At 41.1% G+C, this 16123-nt stretch overlaps 4 protein-coding genes across 6 annotated transcripts; 3 read left to right on the forward strand and 1 right to left on the reverse strand.

The window, feature by feature from the left end:
• Positions 1 to 93: 93 nt before the first annotated feature.
• LOC103854311 (ABC transporter B family member 23, mitochondrial) lies at positions 94 to 3883 on the forward strand. The gene is made up of 3 exons (XM_009131250.3): positions 94 to 1766; positions 1986 to 2806; positions 3160 to 3883. The coding sequence occupies exons 1-3, from the start codon at positions 1001 to 1003 to the stop codon at positions 3634 to 3636; spliced, it is 2064 nt and encodes a 687-aa protein (XP_009129498.1). The 5' UTR covers positions 94 to 1000; the 3' UTR covers positions 3637 to 3883.
• A 247-nt stretch (positions 3884 to 4130) lies between these two features.
• On the forward strand, positions 4131 to 6781 carry LOC103854324 (protein PHOSPHATE STARVATION RESPONSE 1). Of its 2 annotated transcripts, none has more exons than XM_009131269.2 (8): positions 4131 to 4439; positions 4661 to 5269; positions 5341 to 5545; positions 5626 to 5702; positions 5788 to 5830; positions 5923 to 5980; positions 6070 to 6139; positions 6312 to 6781. In XM_009131269.2, exons 2-8 carry the CDS (start codon positions 4700 to 4702, stop codon positions 6543 to 6545), a joined length of 1257 nt encoding a protein of 418 aa, XP_009129517.1. In that variant the 5' UTR covers positions 4131 to 4439; positions 4661 to 4699; the 3' UTR covers positions 6546 to 6781. The 2 variants fall into 2 exon arrangements, with proteins under 2 accessions (XP_009129517.1, XP_033146185.1); XM_033290294.1 differs by having other exon boundaries at positions 5347 to 5545.
• A 1-nt stretch (position 6782) lies between these two features.
• Positions 6783 to 10486, reverse strand: LOC103854335 (protein NPGR2). Of its 2 annotated transcripts, none has more exons than XM_009131279.3 (5): positions 9738 to 10476; positions 9153 to 9439; positions 8798 to 9065; positions 7373 to 8731; positions 6783 to 7294 (listed from the first exon to the last, which is right to left on the reverse strand). In XM_009131279.3, the coding sequence occupies exons 2-5, from the start codon at positions 9414 to 9416 to the stop codon at positions 6972 to 6974; spliced, it is 2214 nt and encodes a 737-aa protein (XP_009129527.1). In that variant the 5' UTR covers positions 9417 to 9439; positions 9738 to 10476; the 3' UTR covers positions 6783 to 6971. The 2 variants fall into 2 exon arrangements, with proteins under 2 accessions (XP_009129527.1, XP_033146103.1); XM_033290212.1 differs by having other exon boundaries at positions 6972 to 7294; positions 9956 to 10486.
• A 1259-nt stretch (positions 10487 to 11745) lies between these two features.
• Positions 11746 to 15319, forward strand: LOC103854343 (piriformospora indica-insensitive protein 2). Its single transcript, XM_009131288.3, has one exon. The coding sequence runs from the start codon at positions 13789 to 13791 to the stop codon at positions 15112 to 15114; it is 1326 nt and encodes a 441-aa protein (XP_009129536.1). The 5' UTR covers positions 11746 to 13788; the 3' UTR covers positions 15115 to 15319.
• Positions 15320 to 16123: the final 804 nt, after the last annotated feature.

Genomic DNA, 16123 nt, shown 5'->3' on the forward strand with positions numbered 1-16123 from the left:
AATAACTTGATGATTTGCAATGTATATAAGTGATAGAAAAACAATGGAAAATATGATGAATAATCCATGGTCTAAATCAGATGTTTTTTAGTTGGTATAGACTCCAAAATCTTATATAGATTGGATATAATTAAAGACAGTTGATGATCAAAACGGTTGCATACTTGCATCCGTGGGACTAATTAAAGCTAAAATATATATAATCAAAGTTTTGTCAAATATATTATATATAATCAAAGTTCCAAAATGATTTTGCATAATTATCTCAAACTCGAAAACTATAGTAAAATAGGTAAAAAGTGGGGGCTCACATGTCAGCTTCATGGGATTCAATCGGACGGCTAGAAAAACGATACTAAGATGGCTACGTGGGACCAACGTGAACAGAAGGAGGGGGACTCGTGCCCACGTCCTCTGGTCTATCTTACCAAATCGGACGGTGGCGATGAGTTCCGGTTTAAAGCTAGATATCACACTAAATATAAATTTCTTAATTTATAATCAAGTGGCAATCTAATCTATAATCACGTAATTTAAAATAATTAAAAGAGAGAGTTTAGCTGTCCATTTTTAGTGGTGTCCGAATAAAAGCCCTTGTCGTCTGGAGGGAAGACATAACCGACTCTTGCTTCTTTACTTTCCAAATAAACCGTTCAATTAATTAAATGCAATACCAGGAGGGTTGAATTTTTGATAGTGTTAGTTGTCCTTGCGGGTCCCACCCTCCGAGTGTGATTCCCCACGGTGTGCACCACCGTAAGTATCCGATTCTCTACATTAAAGACACGTGACAAACCGGTTCCGGTTATTTCCGAGTTAATTTCATTTCTGAATAACAAAACGGATATAAACCAGGACCGGTTATTTCCGAGTTAATATCATCATCTTCTTCTTCTGGAGCTACTCTGGTATGAAGCTGGATCCCGCAAGAGAGATCGCGTTAAGGATGCAGAGAGACCAGAAGTCTATGTGATTCGTTCGGACATTCCGACAAGAAGCGATGTCGAGGAGCTGTCGGCTTCTCCTCTCCCGCGCTTCACTCTGTTATCGTCTTCGCTCTGATTATCATCATCATCATCATCACAGCTTCACCACTTTCACAAAACGTAACTCAACTCGAACATCAATTAGAATCAATGCCTTTTTATCAGATCCATCTCCATCACCGATTAGTTCCAGAGTCAACGCGCGCGTCCTGTTCTTCTCAACTTCAACTCCAAATCCAGTCTCTAAATCTAATAACCAAACCAATACGACGTCGTCTCAGAAGATCCTCCGCACGATCTTCAGCTCCTTATGGATGAAAGACAACCCAGAGCTCCGTCTCAGAGTCCTCGCCGCACTAGCCTGCCTCGTCGGAGCCAAGTTCTTGAACGTTCAAGTGCCTTTCCTCTTCAAGTTAGCCGTAGATTCACTCTCCTCCTCCTCCTCTTCATCATCCCTCGCTACCACAAACCCTTACCTCCTCGCCGCTTTCGCTACCCCTTCCTCCGTCCTCATCGGCTACGGCATCGCCCGAACCGGATCCTCCGCCTTCAACGAGCTTCGCACTGCCATCTTCTCCAAAGTCTCTCTCCGCACCATACGCTCCCTCTCGAGAAAAGTTCTCTCGCATCTACACGACCTCGACCTCCGCTACCATCTGAACCGAGAAACAGGGGCCTTGAACAGAGTCATCGACCGCGGTAGCCGCGCGATTAACACGATCCTCTCTGCGATGGTTTTCAACGTCGTTCCGACAATCTTGGAGATATCTATGGTCTCAGGTATATATAATCCCTCCGTATCAATTTAATTGTCGTTGTACTAAAAATTTTTGATTTAAAAATAAATGTAGTTTTAGAGTTTCAATGCAAAATTTATTAATAAGATTTTCTATTTTATTTTTTTACTGGTTGAAATATGGTTTTTATTTTGGAAATATACAAAATCATATGTTTATTCATTACAAAACCTTTTTACAAATAATGCATTATCGGTCTCAGGTATATTAGCTTACAACTACGGAGCTGTTTTTGGTTTGGTCACTTGTCTCTCCGTTGGATCGTACATAGCTTTCACGTTGGTTGTGACGCAGTACAGAACCAAGTTTAGAAAAGCTATGAATAAAGCTGATAATGACGCTGGCACGAGAGCCGTTGATTCTCTTATAAACTACGAGACTGTTAAGTACTTCAACAACGAAGACTACGAAGCGAGGAAGTACGATGAGTTGCTGGGGAGATACGAGGATGCTGCCTCCACGACTCAGAAAAGCCTCGCGTTTTTGGATTTCGGACAGAGTTTGATATTTAGTACGGCGTTGTCTACGGCGATGGTGTTGTGTTCTCAGGGGATTATGAACGGTCAGATGACGGTTGGTGATTTGGTAATGGTGAATGGTCTTCTCTTCCAACTGTCTCTTCCTTTGTACTTTCTCGGTGGTGTTTACCGCGAAACGGTTCAGGGTCTTGTGGATATGAAGTCTTTGTTTCAGTTGCTTGAGGAGAGATCTGACATTGGAGATAGAGATGCAGACGCAAAGCTTCCTAGTCTTGCTCTGAAAGGTGGGAGCATTCGGTTTGAGGATGTACATTTTAGTTACCTGCCGGAGAGGAAGATCTTAGATGGGGTTACGTTTGAGGTACCGGCAGGGAAGAGTGTGGCTGTTGTAGGTAGTAGTGGAAGCGGGAAGTCGACGATTCTTAGAATGATATTCAGATTCTTTGATACAGATTCTGGAAATGTAAAGATTGATGGTCAGGATATAAAGGGAGTGAGGCTAGATAGTCTTCGAAGATTCATTGGAGTTGTCCCTCAAGATACTGTAAGCTGCCATTTCACAGGTTAACAAAGTAATTAGTATTAAGTTAGATAGGCTTCAAATCAAAACAGTTCATCTCTCCATATAGAATATTCGATAGACCAATTTTCGAGTTAGATGATTATGGATATGATTTAATTATATGAATCTGACTCTAATACCATATTATTAGATGAACTTTTTTAACTCAAAACTAATTGGTAATAATTAGATTGTTTTTTTTCTTTAGATACTATTATTTATGATGTTTTCTAACTTCAAATGTAGAACATTGTCCCTAATAGTTAGTATGTGTAACATATGGTTATAGTTTGCATATGGTCATAACCAGGTTTGGTTCACTACTGGCATGGCAGGTGCTATTCAATGACACTATATATCACAACATTCACTATGGAAACCTCTCAGCAACAGAGGAAGAAGTCTACGACGCAGCTAGGCGTGCGTCCATTCACGACACGATCATGAACTTCCCGGAGAAATATAAAACAGCGGTTGGAGAAAGAGGGCTGATGCTGAGTGGTGGAGAGAAACAAAGAGTGGCACTAGCTCGTGCCTTTCTGAAATCGCCTGCGATTCTGTTGTGTGACGAAGCGACGAGTGCGCTGGACAACAAAACCGAGGCAGAGATAATGAAAACGCTGAGGTCGTTGGCGAGTAACAGGACTTGCGTTTTCATTGCACACAGGCTGACCACTGCGATGCAGTGCGATGAGATCATTGTAATGGAGAAAGGGAAAGTGGTTGAGAAGGGGACGCACGAAGTGTTGTTGAAGAAATCAGGAAGATACGCCGATTTGTGGATACAACAAAACAGTACAGTGGAGGGTTGAATCTCAAAAGCAAGAGCCCGAGTGTTGACTTTGACATATTTGTGATTCTTGTCTTCTTATTTTTTACGCAAAATTTGGAATAATTATTTGCAAATATTAATTGTTTGTAATCATGTACAACAGAAAATAAAATTGTTTGTAACCTTGTAACAAGGAAAATATTTTGTAGTAGTAGAGGCACCAAACCTATTTGTTTGGTTTGTAATTTGAAATTTAACATTTGAAATTTTTATTTTTCCAACCTTCATAATCGAATTTGTAATCTAGTAATTCTGAAAATGTTATTATTTCTCGATCATTCTGATTTAAATTTGAAATAAATGAGAAAACAAGGATTGAGTTTCAACAAAAAAGTCAGGGCTTTTAACATCTCTCTATGATTCTGCACACAAAAAAATCAATAGAAAACCCTCTGGGCCTTCGAAGCCTTCAGACCAACAAACATATCAGAAAACAAGATCTTTTATTTTTAAACGAAAAAGACAAAAGCCTAATTAAAATGATTTCCAACTATCCAATAAACAGCGTCCACGTAAGAATTATAGTGGATTCCGACAAGAAAGTAACCTCACGCGTTATTACACAGCGCGTAAGTGAACGACGGATGATCCCCTTTTGTTTAAGAAACAGAGCCACCACCACCACCACCACATCCTTGGACGAAAAAATTAAAAAAAAACAGCCGGAAAATAAAAATCACCGTCAACATACAAAACAACAAGACGACTTCTCCGATTAATTTTAATCGTTTAGTAGATTCGATTCGATTTCGCACGTCTCCTACCTTTTCAATGAACTGCTAGGTGAGAATTTTCGATTCATATCTTTTCGAGCATAAATTGCAGATATCTTTGCACCACGTTTATGATTGGTTGATTCGGATTCGATTTGGTGTTTATTTTCCAGCGAATTTGATGTTTGGTTGGATAATGGTGTTGTTATTGCTCTCCTTTGTAGATGATTCTCTGATGCTTTGTGTTTATTTTATTACAACTAAGTTTTGTTTTTGTTTTTGTCTTTACAGATTCTGCCAACTTAAATTCATTTAGGTCAGAACAAAACAATGGAAGCTCGTCCGGTTCAGAGATCAGGTTCCAGGGAGCTAAGTAACCTAACTCGCACTTCTTCAATTCCATCTACACCAAACCCTTCTTCAGCAGCAGCAGCAGAAGTTGCTTTCATGAGATCAGAGAACAACAACAACAACACTCAGTTCATGTCTAAGCCGTTAGGAGGACAAAACTACCATTTGTTGGCCTCAAGTAACGGTGGAGCTGTTGGACATATATGCTCTTCCTCATCCTCTGGCTTCTCTACCAATCTCCATTACTCTTCTATGGAGAAGCACTACGCAGGTAGCAGCAGTAATGCCGCTGCTGCTGCTGCTGCGTCGAGGGACGATAGTTCTTGGTGCAGTGATTCACTGCATGGAGGGTTTCTTGATTTTCCTGAAAACCACCACCCGGCCAGCCAGATTGAGGACGGTGGTGGCATTGGCGCGGCGTTTGATGATATTCAGAAACGGAATGATTGGCATGAGTGGGCTGACCACTTGATCACCGATGAAGATCCTTTGCTATCTACTAGCTGGAATGATCTCTTACTTGAGACAAGCTCCAATTCAGACTCAAAGGTTTGTTCCAAGTCTATACATCATTATCCTCTTTTGATTCCGTGTTTCTTAGAACTGAACACCTGTTTTAGGACCAGAAAACTCTGCAAGTTCCACCGCAGCAACCGCAGATTGTTCAGCAGCAGCAGCCTTCTCCTTCTGTGTCTGTGGAGTTGCGACCTGTCAGCACAACGTCTTCAAACAGTAATAACGGAAATGGCAAGGCACGTATGCGTTGGACGCCAGAGCTTCACGAGGCTTTTGTTGAAGCTGTCAACAGTCTTGGTGGCAGTGAAAGTGAGCTTTTATCTCTCCTTTGCTTTCCATAAACTTTGTGTGTCTTATGGTTAAACTCATATTGTTCCTATTTAATGCAGGAGCTACTCCTAAAGGTGTGCTTAAGAAAATGAAAGTTGAAGGCTTAACTATATATCATGTCAAAAGCCATCTGCAGGTTCTTATTTGATCTTTTCTTTCCGGTATCTGTTTCATTCTATGTCTTCTGATAAAATATAGTGTTTTGTCTTAATGAACCGCAGAAATATAGGACGGCTAGATATAGGCCAGAACCATCAGAAACTGGTATAGTCTTCCCTATCTTTATCCCCTTGATGTTTATTCCTGAGAATTCCATACAGTTCTGTTCAAAATATAATTTATTTTGAGTCTTACAGGTTCGTCTGAGAAGAAGTTGACACCACTTGAACATATAACATCTCTTGACTTGAAAGGGTAAAGGTTTTCTCTGTCTTGTAACATTACAATAGCTACACAGTATGAAGTCTCTAACAGTTTCTTTGGTGATTATTTATATGCTACAGCGGGATGTGTATCACTGAGGCTCTGCGACTTCAGATGGAAGTACAGAAGCAACTCCATGAACAGCTCGAGGTATATCTTTCTTTATCTACATTCATAAAGGCATTGCCTATAGCTTTGGCTTTTATGCCAGTGTGTGAGCTTTTTTGGATTTATGAAGCTGCAAATAGTGTTGCAAAGGTGAAAAATGATTCTAAAGATTATGAGTTTGGATCAAAATGTTTTTCTTTTCTTGTTACTGCAGATTCAAAGAAACCTGCAACTCCGAATAGAAGAGCAAGGCAAGTACCTGCAAATGATGTTCGAGAAACAAAACTCTGGTCTCGGCAAAGGCACAGCCTCAACATCAGATTCACCATCCAAATCCGAACAAGAAGACAAGAAAGTCACTGATTCGAAGGAGCTCACACCCGAAGGAACCGGTAAATGCAAAGAGCCAGAATCCCCACAGCCAAAGCGCCCCAAAACCGATAACTGAGAGTTTAACAGAGTGGGAGACTTGAAGACTTCTCTCTCTACTGTTTAGCTATTTTTCTGATGGAAGACTCTCTAAACAACAGATCCTCAAAGAAGAAACCAAAAACAAATAAGAGTTCGTTTGGGAGAATCTTCATCATCATTCGAATGTAATCTTAACTCATCATTAGTTTACAGATACAGATTCTGTCTCAATATTTTCAGAATATTAAACTTATATCTGGCTTACAATGACAAGTGACCACAACCTATTCAGTTTCTTTTCAACTATGTGTTACAGAATGTATATAAACTTCACATCAAATCAGATACTCACACATACATCTTTATATCATATATATATCCATCTATATATCAAAAACAAACACAAAAAAAAAATAGGAAAAAGGAGAAATCATAAACCAAAACCAAAAAAAACGTAAAAGAATCATCTGAATGGCTCCACTGGCATTGTTTCCTCCAATGCAACAGCAGCTTGAAAACACTCAACAGCTTCTCGCTTCGACGAGACAGATCCTTCAGCTTTGAACATCTTCCCAAGATTGTACCAAGCCGAGTGGTTCATCCTATCAATCCTAAGAGCCTCCATCAAAAAGCTTCTCACAACCGCTACGCTTGATCGGTTCCCAAGCTCCAAAAGAATCTCAGCCTTTGATATTAGGCTCGGGACGTGCATGGGATCGATGTCTAGAGCAGTGGTGAACGCCTCCATCGCTTCTTCTAATTGTCCCTGTCTCTGGTACAGTACACCTGCCAATAGAGGTAGCTAATGAACATCAAGGCCCTGAATGTTTCAACAGGTAAGAAATGAAGAAGGCAATCAATTACCTTCAGTGTGGTATCGAACAGGAGAGTAAGGCGCAATGAGTCTTGACCTCGAGAGACAAGTCTCTGCGTCACGCCACTGCGAGAGGTCTATATAGATATGAGCCAGATCATGCCACGTCCCAAGCTCCAGACTCCTCAATTCCTCTACATATCCCTTTGGCATCTTCTTTGAAGAGTTTAAGCTTTTGCTCTGAACCTGAAGGAGAGCGAGAACTTCCGTGTAACTCTTGATCCCTTCCTTCACTTCTCCTCTAGCCAAACGAAGCTTCGCCTTCAAACGCAGCAGCTTCCCCTGCTCCCACTTCCCCGTCTCGTTAAGCGCTGCATCCACTATGGTCTCAGCGTCTGAAAACCTCTTCTGCGCAGATAAAACACGAGCAAGAAGCAACCACGCTTCAAGATCAGACTCCGCTCCAAGCCTCAACGCCTGTTTAGCGTATACCAACGCGGAATCAAGCTTCCTCTGCTCTGCGTTCTCTAACGCGAGACGGTGCAGGACTCTCGGGTCTGTCATATCCGCAGAGGCTAACGCCTGCATCCCTTCGGATTGCCTAGCTACACGCTCGGCCTCGGTAGACGTTTTCCTCGAGCTTTCAGTGAGTGCAATGCCTAAAACTAGACGAGCCGCACCGTCTAGCTGAACGCATTCGTTCCCCAAGCTTCCTATCGCTCTCCGAGCATAGTCTAAACCTTCCTCAGCGAGAGAAGGTCTCTCGCCGCATATCTTGGAAGCCATCAGCAGACCTGATATCCTGTTTGGATCCTCCTTTTCTGAAAATAGCTTCCTAAGTAAACCGAGAGCAACAAGACCTTCTCCTGCGCCGTGGTAACATAAAGACAACGTATGATAAAGCTCCCTCTGGTCCAAAATCTCGGGGCTAAGCTCTTCTAGCTGCTTAGCAAGAGCGGTTAAGTCGCCAGCCATTGTGAGAGCGAACGTGAGATGGTCCAAGATTGATGCATCCCACGAGATTCTTTTCTGGTTAACTTTCCTGAGGAGTAACATGAGAAGGAGAATAGCTTCTTCAACATTGTTCCTCGGAATGAAAGAGCCTTCTGTCTGAGAACGGAGGTTAGGCGGCACAGCTTCTTCGCCGGAGTAGAGAAGAAACACAGCGTACTCTTTCTGTATCCTCGCTGTGGTTTCAGGATCGAGCTTCCAGTGATTTAGAAGCGCTCTTCTATAAGATAAAATAGCATCACGCGGCGAATCAGCAAGCTTCCACAGCTGAGGAAGCAGCTCAACAGCTTTGGTTAGCGTCTCCTGCAACTTGATGTCGCCAGTCACATTCTCTGAGGCCCCTTCCGATACAGAAGCCTCGATTATATCGAGAATAACTCTGCAAGACTGCGCAGCTTCTGCAAGAAGAATACAGTTGTTAATACAGAATCAAAAGATAAAGATTGTGACTTGTTGTTACTTACCTTGGAACCTTCCAAGACGCTGGAGAGACTTCGCTTTGAGGAAGATAGCTTCGAAGAGTAAACTAACAGCGTGTTTAGACATGGGAGGCTGAGGAGGAGCCACAAAGCTGCCTTTGGATCGTCTTCTATGTTTTTTTTCATCTCTAGCGGTTAAAGCTGTTTTCATCTTTATTGTGATCCCATTGATATCAATCCCTTCAAAGACTCTCAATGCCGCCTCTATGTTCCCTTTCTGATACTCAATTCTTCCCAAAAGTGCCCTCGCCTCCTGAAACAACAACAACAACAACAACAACACAATGATACATCTTTTTTATTTATCCTAGATGGCGGGTGGTGATGAAGAAAACCGAACCTCGTAGTTCAAAGAGCTTGTCTCACGCAGAGACAACTCCGCTTCTTCGATGTTCCCGTTATCTAGCTTCTTGGCGTTCTCGCTCTCAGCAGCTGATAAAGCTGAGCTCACATTGCCTACACCAAGCTCGGACCGCTTGTCTTCTTCCTCAATGAGTCTCATTTGTTCACCAGAACACAAACACTTCATTCTGATCTTCCTTAAACGTTGTCTTACTCTATGTAAACGCAGCTTCTCAAGAAGCCTAGTCTCGCTGTTCCTCATAGCTTCTCACAGAGTTGGATGATCTTCAAACACGCATAATTAAGAACACATAATCAACATTTTTGTGCGATATGATATACAAAAAGAAAGATTTGATAATTTCAAGATGTTATGATCCAATTCATAAGAAGTAACGCCGAGAACTAGTTTCGATAAAAGAACAAAAAGTCGATGACTTTGGGATTCGAACTCAGAGCTAAGTATAGAAAGTTCGAAACTTTAGAACGAAAATGAGAATGAAACCCTAAAACAGATCGAATCGCAATACTCAATTGAAGACGATCAAGAAACAAAAGGGAGAGGGAGAGAAAAAGAAGACACCTTTGATTTTCCGGGAAAGGAGAAGAGGAAATAAGGATGACGAAAGCCATGGCCGCCTCGAAATTCTTCCGGACTTATTCCGATTCGAAACAGTCAAGAGAAGCAATTGAAAAGCCAAAAAGAAAAAGAAACAAACAAAAATAGAAATTAAAAAAAAATAAAAATCTGATCTTTTCTTCTTCTTATTCTGAGCCTTTTACTTTCTCTCCGACTTTTACCTTTGTCGCTTTCTGCGTTGTTGTGAGTGAGTTTCTGCCTCTTTGTTTCTTCTTTCTGCACTAATACCCAAATATTAATCTTTCTTTTTTTTTAAATTGAAATTTAGACGGCGTGAAGAGGGGATGATATGGTGCAGGTAGCAGATGGAATTTTCCACGGTTTGGGCTGGAACAGGAGATGTGTGAGCAGATGTGTTTGCTCAACTCATTTATTGCCTTTTCTATTTTTTCTTCCTTTATTTCTTTTTCTTTTAGTGTTGAAAATGTCTTTTACAGGTCCCATTGTTTGGGTTTTCATTAATTATTCGAATTCATTTCCATATTTCTTTGTATTTAACTGTGGGTCACCAAAAATGATGAATCATGGACCATATAAACACACATCATAAGTGATTTGTTGGTCTTCTATTAACATTAAGATTTCTTTTTATTTTGAATATATTTTGAGAAATTCTCTAATTCTGTAGGACATTTATCTGTTTGTAACATTTTAAAACTAAACACTATTCTTAAATAAGTGAATAAAGTTTCTATCTAAAGTATACCGCATATATTAGTAATATTTTCTAAAATTTAATGATTTTTTTAATTAATTTTGTCTTTTTAGAGCACTTGTTAATTTGGTCCCAAACAATAAATTATACTGTAGAAATGAGTAATGTCAATGAGCCGAAAGAGGCCGACGCAAATTTATAGTCAGGCCTTAAATACTTAATATCCCATAAAAGATCTTAAGGCTATCAATACACTCTCTCACTCTCTCCAATCAAAGCCCATAGTAAAGTTAGGCCCAGAGCCAACAGTAGTATTATATTCTACTTTTGCATTCGTAAACGATGATCAGATGACCAATTATGAGTTACTTTTGTCAACAGATTTTATATTTACTGCTTTTCATTTGTCTAATAACATTGATAGCTTTATCTTTTAAATATGTGCATAGAATTGATAAAAGACGCAAAATTAAATATTTTGATTCACAAAATAATTTCCAAGACTAAGAGCAGCTCCATTGAAAGTTGTGGTAGAGTATCTCAACAATTTAAGAAATGGAAAAAAATTAGAAAAATAGGTGAGAGAAGGTAGACAATATCTCTGCACTCATGCTTTGAGATACCTATATCTACATGTGTTGATGTGTAACTGGTTCTGGTGTTTTTAACAAATTAAATTTTAACTGAATATTATACTTTATTAAAATACAAATAATTTATAGTTTAGATATTTATGTATGGATCTAAACCAATTGGGGTGTTCTAACAAATCATTTGTAATTAATTTGATATCATTGGTTTTTCAAGAAGAAAAAAAAGAGGACTAAAAACACAACACATTATACAATATGCATGGTACATTTGTTTCGTACAAAGAAATTTAATAGCGACAGCTAATAAAGAAAAGAAACAATAAAAAAATGAAATGGACCGGTCTGAAACTCTCTGGCACAGTGGGGACAGTGGAAGGTAGGAACCGGAAATAGAAACGGCATGCGCGAGACCGTGCCCCTTTCCGATTAGAGGCTGTCACGTTTCACCACTATACCGGGGTGCGATTCCTTTAGCCGTCGCTTTCTCGTACGATACATAACACTGTTCCCATTCGGCGGCTAAGGCGCGTCTTTGTCTATTGCTCCGCCGTTTACCCCTCTCTGTCTCTGTTACTTAATTTCAGCTTTTGTCTTCCTTTTTAAAGATTTCTTTTCAACATTGTTATAAATCTACTTATACAAGTTTATATTTTAATTTTAGCAACAAAAAAAAGTTTATATTTTAGGTTTTAATGGAATAACCAAGTAATATTTTTTTAACCAAGTAATATTTTGATAAGAGAAAATTTCGATTCTAAGCAAATGATATTTTATGCAGCTAATTTGGCAAAAAAAGGAGATATTTTTTTTTAATCAAAAAAAGGAGATATTTTTTTATCAAAAAAAAAGAAGAAGATATTTATGCAGCTTTTGATCCATTTTTCCATCCTTTTAGTTTTTTCTTTCAAATACAAAAATAGAAGTGATATCTGATTTATATTTAAAGGATGAATAAATTAGTGAAATGGTAACTATGTGATTTACATTTCTCACAAAGTTAACTACATGATTTTAGAAAATAAAAGGCATCTTTGAAATTATTGGATGAAGCAAACAAAAGGACTATCTATCATCACATCTCTCCTTTCGCTCTCTTCCATCTCTAAAAAAACCAAAGCTTCAGATCTCCCGTCTCCGGTCCGGCTCCTTGCCCGGTACCGGAGGACTCCTCTTTAACCCTTCTCCTCTTTTCTTTTTTGCCTTCTTCCTTTAGTCTTTTTCTTAAGGCGAAATACTTGCTGCTCTGGTTCGTCGGGGATTTCCGGAGACTTAAACGGTCAAAGGGATCAACTTGCGGCGATCTTGGAGGAGCGGTGAGTCTTAGAGAGGCTGAAGCGAAGGAGGTCGACTTTTAGGGCTGAGGTGAGTCACCGGATCAATTTTCCCTTTTCTAGATCTCCGGTGCTCTCTTCACGGCGGCGGCGCGTGACTCAGTGGGAGACCTCCTCCACCTTGGATCTATCGTCTGGAGTGGCGGTGTGGCAAACGGAGGAGTGGTGCGTCGGTCCGTAGAAAATGGTCTGGTCCCCGGTTTTCGTGGACAGCGCGTCGTGGGTTTTAGCCTCATCGGAGGAGTCTACCGGAGGGGTGAAACCTGCAGCAGGTACGCGGTGGCTCTCCATATCCCAGCGTCGCGACGATGTAAGTGTCGGGGTCGACGGTGGAGTTTCACACCATTGGAAACTGTGCTTGCTGTTCCGGTTACGTTGCGGTCGTCAAGGTCCGACTTTTCAGTACGGGTTTATCTCGTCTTTTGGCTAAGGAGCGGACATTTGATCTCGGAGGTGTGGATTGTTCATCAGTGTAGCGTCGCAAGGCGAAGAAGCATTAGGCCGGTTTTGTCACTCCAATCATTCGGAGCTTAATGCAACGGGCTGTTTCAAGGAACTGGTTGTATAGTCTGTCATCTTCGAGCTCTCAGTGTTGTCGTCTCGTATGGTCTAATGTAGGGGTCTAAGAGACTGCTTTCCTTGAGTCGTAAGGGCAGTATGTTCTCAGTGGGGTGAAAATACAACTGAGATTTACATCGGGTAGCATAGGATCCAATGAAGTGATTCTAGGTGATACTAGATTACTCAGTTGTAAGTGTGGTTGAATCACTATTGTGGTGAAAATCATGTATTCCCTTTGGTTGGTTAATGACAAGTTGAAGTTGAGTTAAAAAAAAAAAAAAAAAAAGGACTATCTATCTATGTAGGATGGTTTTGGTGACTGTGCCTAAAAATCGAAACGGTGTCGTTTCTCTCTGAAGTTTTCGTCCGGTATGGTCCCGACAACCTCAGCTCATGCTTTTTCTCTTCACTTTTTACGTTTTTTACCTACGGAACGTGAAGCTTGTACCCTTCACTCTCTAATTACTATCCTACCCTTCCCGTTGTCCATTGTTTAAACAACAAATCTCTTAAAGAAATACTCAAATTAACTAAAACAAACAGGAATATAAATAGAAGAAATTAAGTATACAGGTAAAAATGCTCATGTTCCTTTTCTAAGCAACGAAAAGTAAACTCCACTGTGTGAACTCTCTTAAAATTTATCATAGGAGTAAAAAGCTAAACATTTAATTTACCATCACAAGGTTTTAAACTAGGGGTGATTACGTCAATTCACTCAAATAGACTTTAAGGAAGCATGAACCCATCCATAAAAAGCTACGTATCGCTCGTTAGCAACAAACCCAAATCCAAACAAGAAAAAAAGCTGCAAACCCCCCCCCCCCCAAAAAGCTTTCTTTCTCTCTGCTTTCATGGCGACTTCTCATCTTCACCTCTTTCTCTTCTTCCTCTTCACTGCTCCGTCCACCGTCTGCCAAGAAAACAACGACTACGCGCCGCCTCAACTCCCCCCATCGGAACAAGAAGCCGTCTACCGAGTCCTCAACTCCGTCAACCCCTCCATCCCGTGGCGAACCACCTTCCCAGACGACCTCTGCGCCTCCCCATCAGACGGCGTCGTATGCGACTACCCCGACGCTTCCTCATCAACCTCTCTCCACGTCACCGAGCTCCACTTGGGCTACGTCTCGGACTACACGCAGAACCCTCCTTGCTCTTCCAACTCCACTCTCGACCCTCTCCTCTTCACTTCTTTCAAACACCTCCGCAAGCTCTTCTTCTACAAATGCTTCACCGGAGCTCCCGCCTCCTTGCCGGAAACCATCCCGGAGGAGTTCGGCTCGGTTCTCGAAGAGCTCGTCTTCATCGAAAACCCCTCTCTTTCCGGCGACGTCGGCGTCTTGATCGGTAACTTCACCAAACTAAGAAGACTAGTGTTAACCGGAAACGGCTTTCACGGTTCGATTCCAAACCGAATCTCCGGTTTAGTCAGTCTAGAAGAGATCACCCTCTCTAGAAACAGCTTAACCGGAGGCTTTCCGGCGACGTCACGTCTGAAGAATCTCAAAGTCCTCGACTTTAGCCATAACTCTCTCACCGGAAACGCCCCTGACTCCATCGGAGACTTAACCGAGCTTCTCAAGCTGGACCTCAGCTACAACGCCTTCTCCGGCGAGATCCCTCCCGGAGTCGGAAAGTTGAAAAAGCTCGAGTTTTTGGATTTGAGCTACAACCGTTTCGGGAACTACGGCGTTCCTCTGTTTCTAGCCGAGATGCCGAGTCTTAAAGAGGTTTACCTGAGCGGTAACCTCCTCGGAGGACGCATCCCTGAGATTTGGAGGAACCTCGAGGGTATTTCCGGAATTGGGTTTTCGAGGATGGGTCTACATGGGAACATTCCAGCTTCGATGGGGTCGAGTCTCAAAAGCCTTTGGTATCTTGCGCTTGACAACAACAACCTCGAGGGTTCAATTCCTATAGAGTTTGGTCTTTTGGACTCTGCTCGTGAGATCAACCTTGAGAACAACAATCTCACGGGTCAAGCTCCGTTCTCAGATGGTTTCAGAGATAGAGTTGGGAAGAAGCTTAAACTGAGCGGGAACCCGTATCTCCTTTTGGTTAAAGAGTCAGTTCCTCCTCTAGCCGGGGAAGTTCTCTCTTCGTCGGCGGTAAGGGCTTTGGCGTCGGTTTGCTTCCCAGCGGTTTTTATGGTTCTTTACATTTTGATGAAACAGTGAAAAGAGAGAGGGAGAAGGAACAGAGAATAGGTTAGAGAAAAAGTTTTAATTAGGGGGTAAAGTTTTAGTTTTTTGGATGTAATTATTAGTCTACGGCGTAATGAATTTATCTTTTACTATTACAAAATCAAAAGTCTCGATCTTTTGTCTTCAGACATTTATGTAACGGAACCAGTATCATCAGACATTTTATCAGTTTTAGATCCTCTGTTGGCATGACCTTCTTTAGATTTCTTTTTTTTTTTTCTCTGGTAATGATAATCCAACACTGCGTTGAGACACAGAAGAATCTTCTTCGTTTCCTTGTTCAAATGTAGCCTCATTTGTTCTCCTAGACGATGATGAAGTGCCTTTGTTTTGGTCTTGTCGGATTTCTCTCTGGTCGGAGAGCCTTTCTCCGAAGCTGGTTTTCTCATGGGTTTTGGTAAATCTCTTGACCGGCCACCATATTATGATTGACATTTTATGGAGGAATCGTATTCTCTTAATCCTGGAGTTGATTCTAGTCCTTAAGAGCACTTGAACTCGTCCATCGTCCAAATGCTGTTTTCTTATAATGTGACTCGTTAATTTTGAAATGGTAAAATTTAAAACTTGAAAGAAGAACAAGAATAGAGTAGTGTAGTGTTAAAAAAAAAAACAGAGTAGAGTAGAGTAGTACCCAGCTATGTGCAGTGGCATTATCAAACGGTCCATCCCAACCAATGTGATGCAACATGCTTTTGTAAGCTAAGAGAAGCTTAGGGTAGAGATGAAGAAGATAACGTTTTATTCAAAGTTTCTTGCTTGATTACAATGGTTACATAACATCTGAATATATAGTAAAGCTGAGAGACCAACTAGGGAACAGCTCAGCATGTGACAGCACATAGCTTTAAGGAATCAAATCTGTTACACAGCTGTGTGACGTGAGCTGGAGCAGCCGTACGGAGACCGTAGTTTGGCGTCATCTGCTTTGGTCCTCTGTTACCGTTGCATAGCAGAGCTGTTGGTTGAACGGGCTTAGACA

The sequence above is a fragment of the Brassica rapa genome, chromosome A01 (assembly GCF_000309985.2).
Source record: "Brassica rapa cultivar Chiifu-401-42 chromosome A01, CAAS_Brap_v3.01, whole genome shotgun sequence".
Classification (NCBI taxonomy): Eukaryota; Viridiplantae; Streptophyta; class Magnoliopsida; order Brassicales; family Brassicaceae; genus Brassica; species Brassica rapa.

Bases quoted from the DNA above. Each gene is read 5' to 3' on its own strand.
- LOC103854311 (XM_009131250.3), top strand. From the start codon at position 1,001: ATGTCGAGGAGCTGTCGGCTTCTCCTCTCCCGCGCTTCACTCTGTTAT. The intron at 1,767-1,985 runs GTATATATAATC...TATCGGTCTCAG, and splicing joins GGAGATATCTATGGTCTCAG to GTATATTAGCTTACAACTAC. The intron at 2,807-3,159 runs GTAAGCTGCCAT...CTGGCATGGCAG, and splicing joins GAGTTGTCCCTCAAGATACT to GTGCTATTCAATGACACTAT.
- LOC103854324 (XM_009131269.2), top strand. From the start codon at position 4,700: ATGGAAGCTCGTCCGGTTCAGAGATCAGGTTCCAGGGAGCTAAGTAAC. The intron at 5,270-5,340 runs GTTTGTTCCAAG...CACCTGTTTTAG, and splicing joins GCTCCAATTCAGACTCAAAG to GACCAGAAAACTCTGCAAGT. The intron at 5,703-5,787 runs GTTCTTATTTGA...AATGAACCGCAG, and splicing joins ATGTCAAAAGCCATCTGCAG to AAATATAGGACGGCTAGATA.
- LOC103854335 (XM_009131279.3), bottom strand. From the start codon at position 9,416: ATGAGGAACAGCGAGACTAGGCTTCTTGAGAAGCTGCGTTTACATAGA. The intron at 9,066-9,152 runs GTTCGGTTTTCT...TTGTTGTTTCAG, and splicing joins CAAGCTCTTTGAACTACGAG to GAGGCGAGGGCACTTTTGGG. The intron at 8,732-8,797 runs GTAAGTAACAAC...TTCTTCTTGCAG, and splicing joins GCGTCTTGGAAGGTTCCAAG to AAGCTGCGCAGTCTTGCAGA.
- LOC103854343 (XM_009131288.3), top strand. From the start codon at position 13,789: ATGGCGACTTCTCATCTTCACCTCTTTCTCTTCTTCCTCTTCACTGCT.